Source organism: Vicugna pacos, chromosome 10 (assembly GCF_048564905.1).
Source record: "Vicugna pacos chromosome 10, VicPac4, whole genome shotgun sequence".
NCBI lineage: Eukaryota > Metazoa > Chordata > Mammalia > Artiodactyla > Camelidae > Vicugna > Vicugna pacos.
In genome coordinates this window covers 75,383,999-75,397,500 of record NC_132996.1, presented here as the reverse complement: position 1 = coordinate 75,397,500, position 13,502 = coordinate 75,383,999, and the positions used below count along the sequence as shown (strand labels likewise).

Sequence of the window (13,502 nt, the reverse complement as noted above, 5' to 3'; positions counted from 1 at the left end):
GTGTGTGAAGACAGGTCCTCTCCTGCAGCAGGAGTAAACACTAACCTGGAAGTGAAGGCAGGGTGGTAGATTTGCTGATAGCACTGTGTGTAGTTTTTCTTCTGATTACTTCAGTTTCTCAGTGAAACAAGAGCTGAGGCCCAGAGGGTAAGACCTCCCGGGCAGTGTGACCACAGCCATAGCACATATGTTGAGGACATCCATCCTGGGGGTCTAGGAAGTCACGGCAGCACTAAGGACCCACCCAAGGTGAGGTTCTCGAGAGTCGGCTTAACCAACCAGGAGCTGACATCCAGTCCCCTGTGGCTAGGGAGTGACATCCTGACACAGCTCACTTCATTCCTAGATCAAAACAAGTTTACTTTCCGAAATAACTTTTTTTTTGGTCTCTGTCATAACCAAGTGGATTAAAACAACTTCACTTAAGTCATTAAAAAGTGGTTTTGATATATCAAACCAGCACCCTGGAGGCTGGGAGAAAAGCGGAGAGGAAGGGGAATGGATGCTGGGCAGGAGGAGCCCCATCAGGACTGGAGGGATTCAGCCCCACCCCTGGGGGCCCTGCTTCCATGGGTCTAGGCTCTGCTAAAGCCCAGGACAGCACTTTGAAATGTCTCTCCAGGTGACCCAGCAAGCAGCCAGAGGACCACTGAGCTAAAGAGGATGATAGGTCCATCAGAGCCCAATCAGAGCAAAGGCTGTCCCGCTGACCAGAACCCCGGGGCCCTTGGGGACCAGGGGCTCAGATTTGCCCAGTCAGTCTCATCCACACAGCCACTTTGTCTGCTACAGATGAGCTCATCTTACATCACGTCTCCTATTTCCTGGGAACTATGTGTGTGAGTAGGATTTCATTTCATGTTAGCGAAGGGGATTCAGAATACCTGTTAGGAACAGGCACCTGAATGAACGAGAAGTTCCATGCGCTCGGGGGACACAAGGGCCTGCAGTCTGACAGACTTAGGGCCGGCTGGGGGCAAGTGAGGGGCAGGGTGGCTAGTGATGTCGTGGTAACTAGCCCAGACAAGGTCAGTCTGGAGGTTTGGTGAGGTGCAGGTCAGTGCTGAACGAGGAGCCCCTGGGCCTGTCCTGCAGGATGCCATCAGCCACCAGGTGGCAGCACGGGACAGGGGAAGAGGGGCCGGGCCCACGAAGGAAGGGCCAGGCTCCAGCGTCTGGTTAGTGGCCCAGGTACCCCAGCCCCCTTTCTCCATCGTAACATTGGACTGTCTCCCCCAGATCCTGGACTGCCCTGAGCTGAACTGACCACAGAGGGAAGCTGAGTCTCAGACTGTAGCCCCTCCTCACCTCCCGCGGTGACAAGGTAATCCCACCAGGCCCCGCAGAGGGCACAGCTCTTGGCGCCTTGGTCACTCTCAGGCCCACCCTCTGTTCCCTGCACACGGTTGCCCACTTCAGGCCTCCTGTGGCCCTGGGCCCACCTCCCATCACACACACCCGTAGGCTCCTGGAAGCCCCCAGGAAACCCCCCACCCCTGCCCCACTGGAGACCTCCAGGCTGTCTCAGGACTCAGCCTAACGCCAGCCCATGAAGTGCGCTGAGCAGGGAGGGGACTCCCCACCCAAAAGAAATGCCTGGGCCCAGCGGGAAAGCCTGCCACTCTCAGGCACAAGCCACGCGAGGCCGGAGGCCGGAGGCCTCCCCCCCGGCCCCGGCCCTCCTCACCGACCAGGCTCCTGTGACCCCTGACCTGTGTCCACCAGCCACCCTCTCACAACACCCCAGACCCCTTGCTGCTCGGCACCCCCTGCAGGGCCAGGCGAGGACACACCCTCGGCTGCCGCACCTGTGCTTTCACTGGCCAGGACCTGATGGGCAGGTCGGGCCCGCCCCCAGGACAGCGTGTGTGTGAGGCATAAAGCCGTCTGAGGCTGTTCCTGAGGAGCCTCCGCTGTTGGCCATGAAGGGGAGCCGCGCCCTCCTGCTCGCAGCCCTCATCTGGCTCTGCACCTGCGGTGAGTCTGCGCCCACAGGCAGCACATGGAGGGGGAGGGTGCACGGGGGATGGGCGGGAACCTGGGAAGCTAGAAATCCAGGTACTGGGCCCCCACAGTGATTGGTGCCACCTTCCCAGGCACCCCAACCCTCCTTCATCACAGAACACAGACGTCGGCAACAACCCTGCTGCCCTTGCCCACCGCAGTCCCCACACAACCCCACCCCAACCAAAGACCAAGCCAAAGCAGCCCAGACCCCAGCCCAGCTTCAGCCTCTGTCCCAGCCCCAGCGTCGCCACCAAGCCCAGCATTGTCAACCCACCCTAGCCCAGGCTGACCCTGACCCGGACCCAAGCCCCAGGTCAGCCAGCCTCACACGGAGGGGACATTTCCACACGTCCAAGGCTTGACTTCCCTTCCCTAGCGATGCTGGAGAGCCCAGAGTGGAAAGAGGCAGCTGAGCTTAGGATTGACAGGAGGGGTCTGTGGGCAGGTGGAGGCGAGGGGTGCTGTGGAGGAAGAGCTGGGGCAGGTGAGGTGGGCATTGGTGGGGGAGGTCTGGAGACCCCCAAGGTTGGAGCACTGGGAGGTCTGGGGCTGGGGCTGGAATGGCATCAGCCTGTGCCCACAACACAGGGCTGGCCACAGGGGAGGACACCAATGAGATATTCATGGACTTCCTGCAAACGCTGCTGGTGGGGTCCCCAGAGGAGCTCTATGAAGGGCCCCTGGGCCAGTACGACGTCAATGCAGATGCCAAGGCAGCAATGGCTGAACTCAAGTCCTGCATAGATGGCCTGCAGCCCATGCACAAGGCGGAGCTCATCAAGCTGCTGGTACCATGGTGGGGGGTGGGGGCACTCCGATCCCTAGAAGCCTGAAGCCCCAGCAAGACCCACAGCCCTACTCCTCAGGCCCTCCACCAAATGCCGTGGCCATGATCGCTCAGCCAATGCAGTGACCCCATACCCTACCACCCCACAGACCCCCTGACCTGCCTCAGCCAGCAGAGGTGGACACCTCAGACCTCACTGCCTGCAGAGCAGCCCCCAGCCTCCCCTTGGGCGCACATGCGTGCGTGTGCACGCGCGCACACACACACACTCAAACATGCACACACTGCTTCCCCAGCTGCTACAAGGGGACTGGCTGCACCGTGCTGAGCTCACTATCCCCCAGAAGCTGGCCTGGGCCTGTCTGCCTGGTCACTGACCACCAGACATGGGACCCCCGGGACTCTTGGCCCACACATGTTTGCCTTCCAGGTGCAAGTGCTGGGCAGTCAGGATGGCTCCTAGTGGACGCAGACATGGCTCCAAGCAGCCGTAGGACCAGCTACACAAGCAACCACGGCAGCTCCACCCTACCACTTCCCCAAGCCTGACTTTATCCTCAAACCATCCAATCAATAAAGTCTCCTGTAGCTCAGGCTCTGGCTCCTGTCTCTCCCCACCCTCAGGGACAGGACTACACACTCATACAGACGCATCTACAGAGGGTCACGTGAGTGGAGCATGCACTACAAGTGACCCCACGTAGAGGGCAGACCCACCAGTGGAAACCCAGGCAGATGCCCATGTTGGCAGGGGGACAGAGCAAGATAGACAGACAGGCAGACTTGTGAGTGCAGGGAGGTGTCAGGACCCAAGAAGGTCTGCAGAGGCAGCGGGCGGAGGCAGGGGCAGAGGTTCAGAGCAGGGAGGGGCAAAGAGCCCCAGAAACAAAGTGGCCAGGGCTGGGGTAACAGGCTGGGTGGGGGCACGTGCATCTGAAAACTATTGTTTTGAGACAATAAACATGTACAATATGCACGTGGCACGGGTTAGGGTGTTGAGAAGTCACCAAAGGAAAAAGGCAGAGCCCTAGCCGGAGCCCCAAGAGGAACCTGCTAATGAGGGCACTCAGGGTCCGACGGGTGGGCACAGCCATCATGAGCAGGAGGGAGAGCAAGGTCAGAGGAGGGTCCCTCAGGAAAGCAGAAGCAACCCGTGCCAGCTCCCACCCCCACCCCCCGCCAGCACAGACCCTACTGCACCCTGAGTCCCAGGACCCTCGAAGGCCAAAGCCTGCCGTGCCTCAGTTTCCCCAGCTCAGTGGTCTCCACCGGGGGCAGGCCTGCCCCTCACGACCTTCACTCCTGGGCCACTCTGGCTCTAGGGCCCAAGGCCTCACTGTCCCAGTCCAGGACCTAGCTGTCCTCTTTCCTGCCCCCTGCACCTCTGTCCAGCACACTACCACAAAGAGTGAAGCAAAGTCCTGGGACCCGAGCCGTGCATGGCAAGGGTGGGGTCCCTCGGGCCCAGGCCATTGTCTCCATCATACATGCGGTGATCTAGAACCTACCATCCCACAGAACCACATTCTAGAGCTCAGGGGCCGGGACCCCTCCCCAATTCTTGAAGCCCCCAGGGGGAGAAGAGAGAGAAAGAGAGGCCTTCCTCTCCACGCTCCTTTTCTGGAACTCCCTGGCAGCAAGGCTGGTGTGGCAGGACCGCCTCTGAGGAGGCTGGGTCCGTAGGTCTCTCTGAGTGCTGCTTCTGGACCAAAGAGGTAAGGGCCCTTCCGGAGTGGTCCCTCCCTGCCTCCACGGCAGAGTCTCATCCAAGAGGTTCCCCACCTTTGCCCACTGCTCCTTGCCCACTGCAGGCCTGGTGAGCCACGGGTGTGAGGAGCACAGCTGTCCCCACCCTCCTGGCGCACCTCCTCCTCGTGAAGAGGCACCATCAGGCCGGGGTCGGGGAGCTGGGACCCCAGTGCAGCCTCTGAGACTCACACCCGGGTCCTCTGAGTAAGAGGAACCTGCCCAGACCCCCTTAGAGCCAATGAGGGTGGCTGGTGAGTGCTGAGAGACACCTCTTAAGGGCTTGTCCCCGAGGGATGATGCTCCCCCTCTTGTGGCTGGTGCTGCAGAGGAGACCCACTGCCCAAAGCAGAAACTCCCACTGCTCTTGAGTCTGGGCCCCAGCTTGAGACCCTGCTGAGGAGGCTGTGAGCTGCAGTTCTGTCCATCAGTGGGGGCAAAGTCTGGGATAAGGGTGGAGGACCTGGGCCTCCCAGCACCTGGTCACCCTCTCATCCGTGGACAGAGCCAGTCATGGCGGAGGAGGTATGGGTGGGCGCCTGGAGGCCCCATCGTCCCCGGGGGCCTATCATGGCGCTCTACAGCAGCCCTGGACCCAAGTACCTGATTCCACCCACCATGGGTAAGTGCTCGGGAGCCCGGGAGGGACACTGGTGGGGCAGGACCCAGATCTGGGGTGGGCCTGGGGAGGGCTGGGGCTCACCCCTGACTCCCGACCCATCAACCCCTCTGGGTCAATGGGGGGTAGGGGGAAGGGCAGGGTCTGGCTCCAGGCTGCTCAGAGCCCCTGCCACCCCCACCACAGGCTTTGTGAAGCACACGCCCACCAAACTGCGTGCACCCGCCTACAGCTTCCGAGGGGCCCCCATGCTCCTGGCAGAGAATTGTTCCCCGGGGCCCCGCTACAGCATGAACCCCAAGATACTGAGGACCGGCAAGGACGTCGGCCCTGCCTACTCCATCCTGGGGCGCTACCACACTAAGACCATGCTGACTCCCGGCCCCGGTGAGGGGCCCTGGCCCAGCCTTAGCCCCGACCAGCCCTGTTGGTGGCCACTGCAGGCCTGGTGAGCCACGGGTGTGAGGAGCACAGCTGTCCCCACCCTCCTGGCGCACCTCCTCCTCGTGAAGAGGCACCATCAGGCCGGGGTCGGGGAGCTGGGACCCCAGTGCAGCCTCTGAGACTCTCACGCCCAACTGTGACCTGGGCCTTTCCTAACCCTAACCCCAGGCCCACATCAGACCCACCCTCCCTCCTCAAAACTGGCGCCTGTCTCCCGGGCTCCCGCAGCCAGCATTTCCATCCGGGACACCCCTTGAACAACCCTAGTCACCACCCACTGGGGCCCAGAGGCCCCACGCCTGCAACGTCGGGGTCCCGCCTGAGGTGCCTGAGCAGGGCCAGGCATCTGTTTGGATCGTCCTCACCCTCCCACACCCACTCCATGCCTCCCCAACACCCCCAGGTGACTACTTTCCAGAGAAATCGACCAGGCATGTGTTTGACTCGGCACCCAGCCACTCCATCTCTGCCCGGACCAAGACCTTCCGAGTGGACAGTACCCCAGGTCTGCAGCAGCCCCAGTGGCCCAGGGCTGAGTGGGTTGGGACTCCTGGGTAGGGCGGGTGAGGGGGCCCAGCCTGACCTCCTGTAGGTGGAAAGCCCAGGGAAGAACCCAGTCTGGGATTTAACGCTCGTGCACCCCACAGGCCCCGCTGCCTACATGCTGCCTGTGGTGATGGGGCCCCACACTGTCGGCAAGGTCTCCCAGCCCTCCTTCTCCATAAAGGGCCGCAGCAAGCTGGGCAGCTTCAGCGATGATCTGCACAAGGCAAGGGTCGCCCAGCTGGGGCAGAGCACTGCTTACCCCCTAGAGAGATAACCCCTTCCCCCAGAACTTAGGACCCACCAGCCACACATCTAGCCCCACCCACCCTCGGGTTACATTCCAGTGGTGAGGGCAGACAATGGACAAGGACAGAGAGGACAAGACCCAGGCATGCATACAGCAACAGTACTGAGGAGGGATGAACAGGGAAGGGTTTATGGGGTGCTGATTGAAGGGCGAGGATCAGTCTTAGATAGGGTGGCATGTAGGAACCTGAGGAGAAAAGAGGAGAAAAATAAACTGTGACGTATTTGGGGGAGGAGGGTTCTGGCTGCAGAAACAGCCAGTGCAAAGGCCCTGAAGTGCTCATGTGCCCGGGAGCTTGGGGAGCCTGGGGAGCCTGGGGAGCCTGGGGAGCCTGGCACAGTGGCATCACAGCACCACCGACCACACCAGCCCAGCCCAGCCCATGGCCCTTGAGTCCCACAGGACAGCGTTCCAGCTAGGAAGAGGCCTCTCTCACACACACATATAGAAGGAACAAGCCTGAGGCTGGCACAGACTAGGGTGTCATTGCCTCTGTGAGGCTGAAGAGAGGGTTATGTCCCACATAGGGAAGGGGTCCCACAGCACTGGGGCAATGTCCCATGGTGTGGCTGTCGTCTAGAGACAGAAGGGGCCCCTGAGACAGAGACACAGACACACAGTGGGCCAGAAATCCACTGTCTGATGCTGGCCCTGTCCTCTGGGGTCCCCTGCCCTGGCAGGCTGAGCCTCTCTGAGCTTCTTTCACCTCCCAGACCCCAGGTCCCGCGGCCTACCGCCAGACAGACGTCCAGGTGACTAAGTTCAAGGCTCCACAGTACACCATGGCTGCCCGAGTGGAGCCCGCGGGGGACAAAACTCCCAAGCCAGGACCAGGAGCCCACAGCCCCGAGAAGGTCTGGCAGGAGCATAGCCCGGGGTGGGGTGGCTGACGTGGCACAGAGGGGTGGCGTGGGGAAGGGCCTGTGAGCCCGCAACAGTCGCAGTGGCCAGGCACCCTCGGAACGCTGCGCGTTCCGGCACCAGACCTCTCCCCGGCTGGCGGGCTCTGTGTCCCTCAGTACCCCCACGCACTAGTGACAGTGGGTGCTGCTCTGTGGTCAAGCCTAGCAGCGTGAACTTCCTGCTGGTCACTGTGGCCCGGGGTTTAAGAGGGAAAGTAGAAATGCCCTCAGCAGTCCCAGCCCCAGTGAGGGCAGAGCCTGCGGGGTGGGGGCAGGGGCCCAGCTCCTCACAGGCTTTCCCCCCCTAGGTTACAGTGACCAAGCCCTGTGCCCCCATCGTCACCTTTGGCATCAAACACTCTGACTATATGACACCCCTGGTCGTGGATGCGGAATAGCCCCGGCTCCGCCCACCCATCCCTCTGAGCCTCCGCACACCCTGTTCCCCCGACGGCAGGCCCCCTGGGCTCAGGGCCCTGGGCGCCCCCTCCACCAGCTGGGCTGCAGCCGGACTGGCCCTGCAGGGCAGAGTACGCTTGTTCAGATGGTCGTGACCAGTTATTTTTCCTATGTTACTTTCCCATTTGCTACACTTGTTTCCTGCAGTGCCCAGATATATAATAAATCATGGATTCCACTAGTAATGGGTTTGTCTTGGGGGAAGATCAAGCTTTTCCAGAAAGGGGCCCCCATCGGCTGTCAGGCCCGTCCACGTCAGGTCCCATCCTTGCTTCCAGGGCCTGGGGTCTGAGTGGAGCATCAGACGCCGCTGTGCCCACCCTTCTGATTCTGCCTTGAGCCCCGCCCTCCGCGATTCGTCGTATCCTCCAAAGATGATCACACCTGCGTCCGCCCCTCCCATGGGGTCAGACTGCCCTGTGACTGACTCTCCCCTGACTCTGCCGAGGTGGGGTCAGTGCCCCTCCCTTGGAATCTGGACCAGAGCCTATGACTGTCCTGAATGAAGCGACCTCTGGGGTCAGACCCCACAACATGCGAAGGAAACTACTTCTGCCCGGGTGTCCCCCTCTCTGTGAGGAAGCTCAGCACGCGGCGAGGCGGTGACCAGCCGGGCCCTCAGCCCGCACCAGCAACAGCCTGCAGACACGCGAGCGAGCCTTCAGGGGATGGCAGTGCCAGCCTCTCAAAAGAAGGCCTTGACGTCGCAGAGCAGAGACCACTGTCACCGCCGTGCTTGTCTCAGATACCAGCAGTAACCGTCAGAGACAAATGATTACTGCAATTTTAAATGGCTAAGTTTAAAGGTGACCAGCTGTACATCAAAATAACACAGGAGGCAGAGGGGGATGTGGGCAGGGAAGGGGTGTCTGAGCTGGGATGAAGAGGAGTGTTTCCTGAGGGTGCCCTCGAGTCCAAGGCCAGTTCTGAGGAGTGCAGTCGGAACTTCACCCCAGCCCTGGAGAGAAGTCACTGAGGACCTTGGGTGAGGAGCCCCGTCACCCCGGTGGCACTGCCGGCTATAGCTGCACAAAGCACAGCACGGCTGCTCAGACTCACTCAGCTGTGACCACGTCAGGCTACTTATCCTACACACCCCACACGCATGCATTTAATCCTGAGGAGGTAATGCCATCATGCTCTCACCTGAGTCACAGAACCTTGGCTGGGCACAGAGAGGTCCAGCAGCAGGAAGTGGCGAGGCCACGTCTGCCTGCCTGAGGCAGTGAGTGAGGAGGGAAGCAGGGCCCAGGAGAACTGGAGATGGGGAAAGAAGCAGAGTCTAGACCATCAGTGCCCACAGCCCGTCTGTGGGCCAGGCTCAGTCCCAGACAAAGCTCTCTGAAGCCCCCAAGGAGACGAGAACACGAGACTATGTGTTTACTTCATCACGAGGCTGTTTATTCCAAATTATTTTTATTGCTAAATGCCTTGTCCTTGACTTACGGATAGAGCCTGGCAGCTTGTGTTCACTTGGCACAGAGGGGCCCCAACTCCTGCTCTGCTTTACAGTCTTAGGGATCAACACCCACAAACCTGACTTATCCACAGGAATAAGGCTGAGTGGGAGGAGGGAGAAAGCCTCGCAGGAAACTCTACTGACACAGTGACACACGGCCCCTTCAGGAACTCATTCTAACAGTAAGAATGAGAAACAAAAAAGTAAACTGGAGAAACTACAACTCAGACCCCAAAATAGATAGAAGGGCTGCAGAGAAAATGTAGCAGCCGGAGGTCTGAGATGGCAAAGCACTCCTGGAGGACACCGAGTTAGACGTGCAAACTCTAAACTCCTGGTCTGTGTTGGCAAGTCGAGTGGGCCCAGCATGTAAGGGCATCCTCTGGTGCTCAGGGGCGTGGCTGCCACGGCTGAGCCACGTTCTCAAGAAGCAAGGTTAGCAGGCCCAGAAGCGGGGGGGGGGGGGCACAGAGCTCAGGTTTGGGTGTGCCTGCAGTGCCTGCAACAACCAGATGGAGATGCTACACGGGCAACAGCCATGAGCTTGGTGAGCAGTGAGCCAGTCCCCTCGACGAGGTTCAACCCGAGATGAGTGAGCACTAAGCCAAAGCTGTGGTGCGCAGGGCCAGTGCAGACTAGGGCAAGGCCACAGGGCCTGTGAAGGGTTTCAAGGAGGGCAGGGAAACAGCCAAGCCCAGAGACATGGAGGCAAGGAAGCCAACCTCACCGGGTGAGAAAGCAGCACGTGCTGGGGGGGTGGGGGCAGTCAGAACAGAAATCAGAGGTGGGATCCTCCTCCTCAGGAGGCTGAGGGGCCCATCCAGGTCGGGTAGAAGAGAGAAGGGTGCTGTGGTGAGTGCATGAGAGCCAGGCCTGCTGGGTGGACAGCAAGGGAGAGGAGTAGCAGCAGCAGCAGCAGCACCAGCAGCTCAGGTGGCCAGAGGCAGAGCGAGGCAGGCGGCAGGGGCCCACAGGTGCCAGGCTGTGGCTGACATGTGTGACCACAAGTGGTATGAGTGTGCGAGTAGGTGGACAGGGAGCCAATGGGCCTTGGGGAGTAAGAGGGAGTAACCATGACGGCAGAAGACGGGGACACAGAGAAGAAAGGACACAGGGCTAATGACGTGCTTCTTACAGGTGTTTTTATGTGAAGATAAGAATGCTGGGATCTCACAGTGGGGCAAGAAAAAGACACTGGTTTGTCTGGGCCTGTGGTTCAGTTCGTGTGAGCAGGGGACTGGCCAAGTGGGGAATGAGAGTGCAGGGAGAGGCAAGAGAATGTTGCAGGTGGAAGGGCCAGGCTTGGTGGAAACTACCCATGACCCTGAAGAAGCAATCTATAGGTTCTGTGAAGAGAGCCCTTACCTGAAGCTTCCTGTCTATAACCACACGAGGCCCTCCTCACACCCTGCCTGACTCTGAAATGCCCGATGGGCCTATTTGTAGAGATCTGGTCTCTGGTGCCAGGTAGATCCTGAATCCTGAGAAGTTGTCAGTTTCTGCTCCTGGATATATGCCTGGGAGATCCACAAGGATCTGGGCTCTGTGCCTTCAGCCAAGGCTGCAGTTCACTCCTCCATCCTCAACCCCCTGCCTTCCCTGAAGGTCTGGCTTCAGTCGTGGAACTGGAGGGCAGGCAGAGGCCTCTTGAGAGGACCCTTGGCTCTCACTGGTCCGCTGGTGCCCAGCAGCCCTGGACAGGAACAACTGCCATCTCTGAGACCGAAGACTCTTGGTCGAAGGTGACGGCGATGGTTCGAGGTTCACAGCCACACCCCCTTCCTGTGTCAACTCCAGGCATCTCAAGTACCAGATGTGGCCTTATCCAGACAAGGACAGGGCAGAGGAGCCTTGAGATGTCAGAACCCTGAGAGCCAGGGGAAAGCCTGCTGCCACAGGTGGCCGTGTCCATTCCCAGGTGCTCTGCTTAGGCCAGGCCCTACTGGGGCTTCTAGCATTCAAGGTGGTAGAGAGAGCTGGGCTTTGGTTTTCCAAAGGGGATGGGCCCCTTGCACACACAGGACAAGCAAACATGAGCTCACGGGGTCAGAGGCTCCCAGCCACACAGGAAGAAGAGTCCTAAGCCACGATCATCATTTCAAAAGAGTATTTTGTAGGCAGGTCCTCCAGAGCCCAGGATGCCAGGCAGAGGAAGATTCTGTGTGCTCCAGGCACCCACAGAAGCCAGTTCCCACTGGCTCACGTCCTTGCCCTCGACAGGAGGTAGGAGAGGATGAAGAAGGCCACGATCAGGCCCACAGCCATACCGCACAGAAGCTTCCGGTTGTCTCGCCCAGACCGCGCCATTGTGGAAAAGCGCTTCACGCTCCCCGTAAGTAGACCCGTCATGCTCGTGAAATCCGAGTCCTGAGGAGGAATCCCAGGATGGTCACACAGGGCAGCGATGCCACAACACACGCACACAGGTGGGGACCTGCACAGCAGGTGGTATGGGGCAGAGCTGACTGTGACACTCGCACAAACCGCAGACCCTTACCATGCCGTCCAGGTACCGGTTCTGGTCCTCTGCATCCCTATCAATGTCCAGGGCCAGCTGGTCAGGACACAGAGGAAACAGGGTCAGGCCAGGACAAACATAATGGACAGCACCTGACCTCCCACAAAATCCACAGAAATCAGGAGATCCAGGTGTCACCTGGGCCTCACGCAGGTGAGTGCTGCCATAGATGGGACAAGAATGGAACTACCTGAAACCCATCCAGGCCTGTACCCTCCCCCTGATCCCCGCTCCAGGGTGCCAGGTGGAGGTGAAAAGGACCACCACTGACCGATTTGAGCCTGGTGACCTTGGAGGCCAGGTTGTCGGCCATCCGCTTGTTCTCCCGGTCTAGAATCTCCTCCACAGCACCAGGGCTCTGAGCTGAGAGAAGAGAGAGGCTGAGAGCATGCATCTTCCCACAAGCACCCCTTGACCCCTGCACCTCGGCTCTTTGTGGCCTCAGGGCTCTCACTACAATCCTGTCTGGCCAAGGCATGTCCGGGGAGGACTGGGCTTTCCTGTGTGTTGAGCAGGTCTCACCAACACGCGGGTCCAACACATGGACTTTACACACAATGCAGGCCACATGAATTACAGTGTGTGTGAGCACCTGCCCAGTGTAGGTATCCAGGCTGGGATGGGTGGGCACCTCCAGAGGGCTCAGTCCAACTAGCACTTTCTGATGCTCTGTGGCAGAACCTTTACCATCCCTCCATGGATGTCACCAGCGACATACAAGAGACCTGTTCTTAGAGAAAACCAGTAAAGTCTGGTAAGACTTTGGGAAGACTTAGTAATAGGGGTCGATCCCAAGAGCAGGACCTAGGTCTGCTCCCGTCTGCATTCCACATAGGGTCTTGTATGACACCCAGAGCAGGGTGCTTGCTGAGACCTGGCCCATGACACAGGCTGGGTCTGATGATTCAGGAGTACCATCCTATCAGGTGGGTGAGAACTACCTCTCCAAGCTCAGAGTACCTATCTGCCTCGGGCCAGATGCTTCAACGTGACTCATCTAACAGGGACGCAGCCTTAGGAATCATGGACGTGTACACACTCCAAAACAAGAGCTGTCAGCGTCCTACCGACCGCTCGTATCCTTAATGGTCACAAAAGCCCTGCGAGACAAGCATCAGAATCCCATTTCGCAGACGAAAACAGGGGCTCCCAGTCGGCAAATGGGGCAACTCGAGCCCCAGTCGGTATGAGGCCTGCCTGGGCCCTCCCGACACGCGCAGCTCCCACTCCTCGGGGGCTACCCTCCGGGACCTGTCGACCAGGAGGCCATCTCGCAGGGGCGGAGGTGGTGGGGACTGCGGGATCAGGACCCCGCAGCTTCGCGGAGCAGCTGGGCGGGAGCGCCCTCAGAGCCGCAGCGACCCCTCCACGGAGCTGCCAGCTGCAGCCCGGCCCGCCCGGCCCGGGCTCCGCCCGCCCGCAGGGTCTCCCTGCCGAGGCCACCCAGCGGGGCGGTGGCGGGCGAGGGCGGCTCCTGCGGGGGGCGGTGTCGGTTCCGGCCGGCCCCGCCGCCACCTGCCTCCGCGCTCACCCCGAGCCCAGTCCGCCATCGCGCCCAGCTCCGACCCCGGGGTCCGGCACCAGCTCGGGACAGCCTCCTCGGACGTGGCGCAGCCGCGGAAAGGTGCTTCCGGCCCCGCCCCTTCCTCCGCAGCCCCGGCTTCCGGCCGAGGTCCGGCTCGCGGGGGCGCGGCGCTGGGAACCCGCC

The 13,502-nt window shown here is 60.3% G+C and overlaps 3 protein-coding genes across 3 annotated transcripts; 2 read left to right on the top strand and 1 right to left on the bottom strand.

Moving 5' to 3' along the window:
* Positions 1–1,883: 1,883 nt before the first annotated feature.
* On the top strand, positions 1,884–3,387 carry SCGB1C1 (secretoglobin family 1C member 1). The gene is made up of 3 exons (XM_006219478.3): positions 1,884–1,977; positions 2,596–2,795; positions 3,225–3,387. Exons 1-3 carry the CDS (start codon positions 1,923–1,925, stop codon positions 3,255–3,257), a joined length of 288 nt encoding a protein of 95 aa, XP_006219540.1. The 5' UTR covers positions 1,884–1,922; the 3' UTR covers positions 3,258–3,387.
* A 955-nt stretch (positions 3,388–4,342) lies between these two features.
* CIMAP1A (ciliary microtubule associated protein 1A) lies at positions 4,343–7,998 on the top strand. The gene is made up of 7 exons (XM_006219486.3): positions 4,343–4,509; positions 5,046–5,162; positions 5,346–5,546; positions 6,007–6,108; positions 6,251–6,372; positions 7,170–7,310; positions 7,667–7,998. The coding sequence occupies exons 2-7, from the start codon at positions 5,054–5,056 to the stop codon at positions 7,754–7,756; spliced, it is 765 nt and encodes a 254-aa protein (XP_006219548.2). The 5' UTR covers positions 4,343–4,509; positions 5,046–5,053; the 3' UTR covers positions 7,757–7,998.
* A 1,198-nt stretch (positions 7,999–9,196) lies between these two features.
* Positions 9,197–13,491, bottom strand: BET1L (Bet1 golgi vesicular membrane trafficking protein like). Its single transcript, XM_072970709.1, has 4 exons — positions 13,326–13,491; positions 12,066–12,157; positions 11,774–11,830; positions 9,197–11,643 (listed from the first exon to the last, which is right to left on the bottom strand). The coding sequence occupies exons 1-4, from the start codon at positions 13,342–13,344 to the stop codon at positions 11,476–11,478; spliced, it is 336 nt and encodes a 111-aa protein (XP_072826810.1). The 5' UTR covers positions 13,345–13,491; the 3' UTR covers positions 9,197–11,475.
* Between the last annotated feature and the right edge of the window lie 11 nt (positions 13,492–13,502).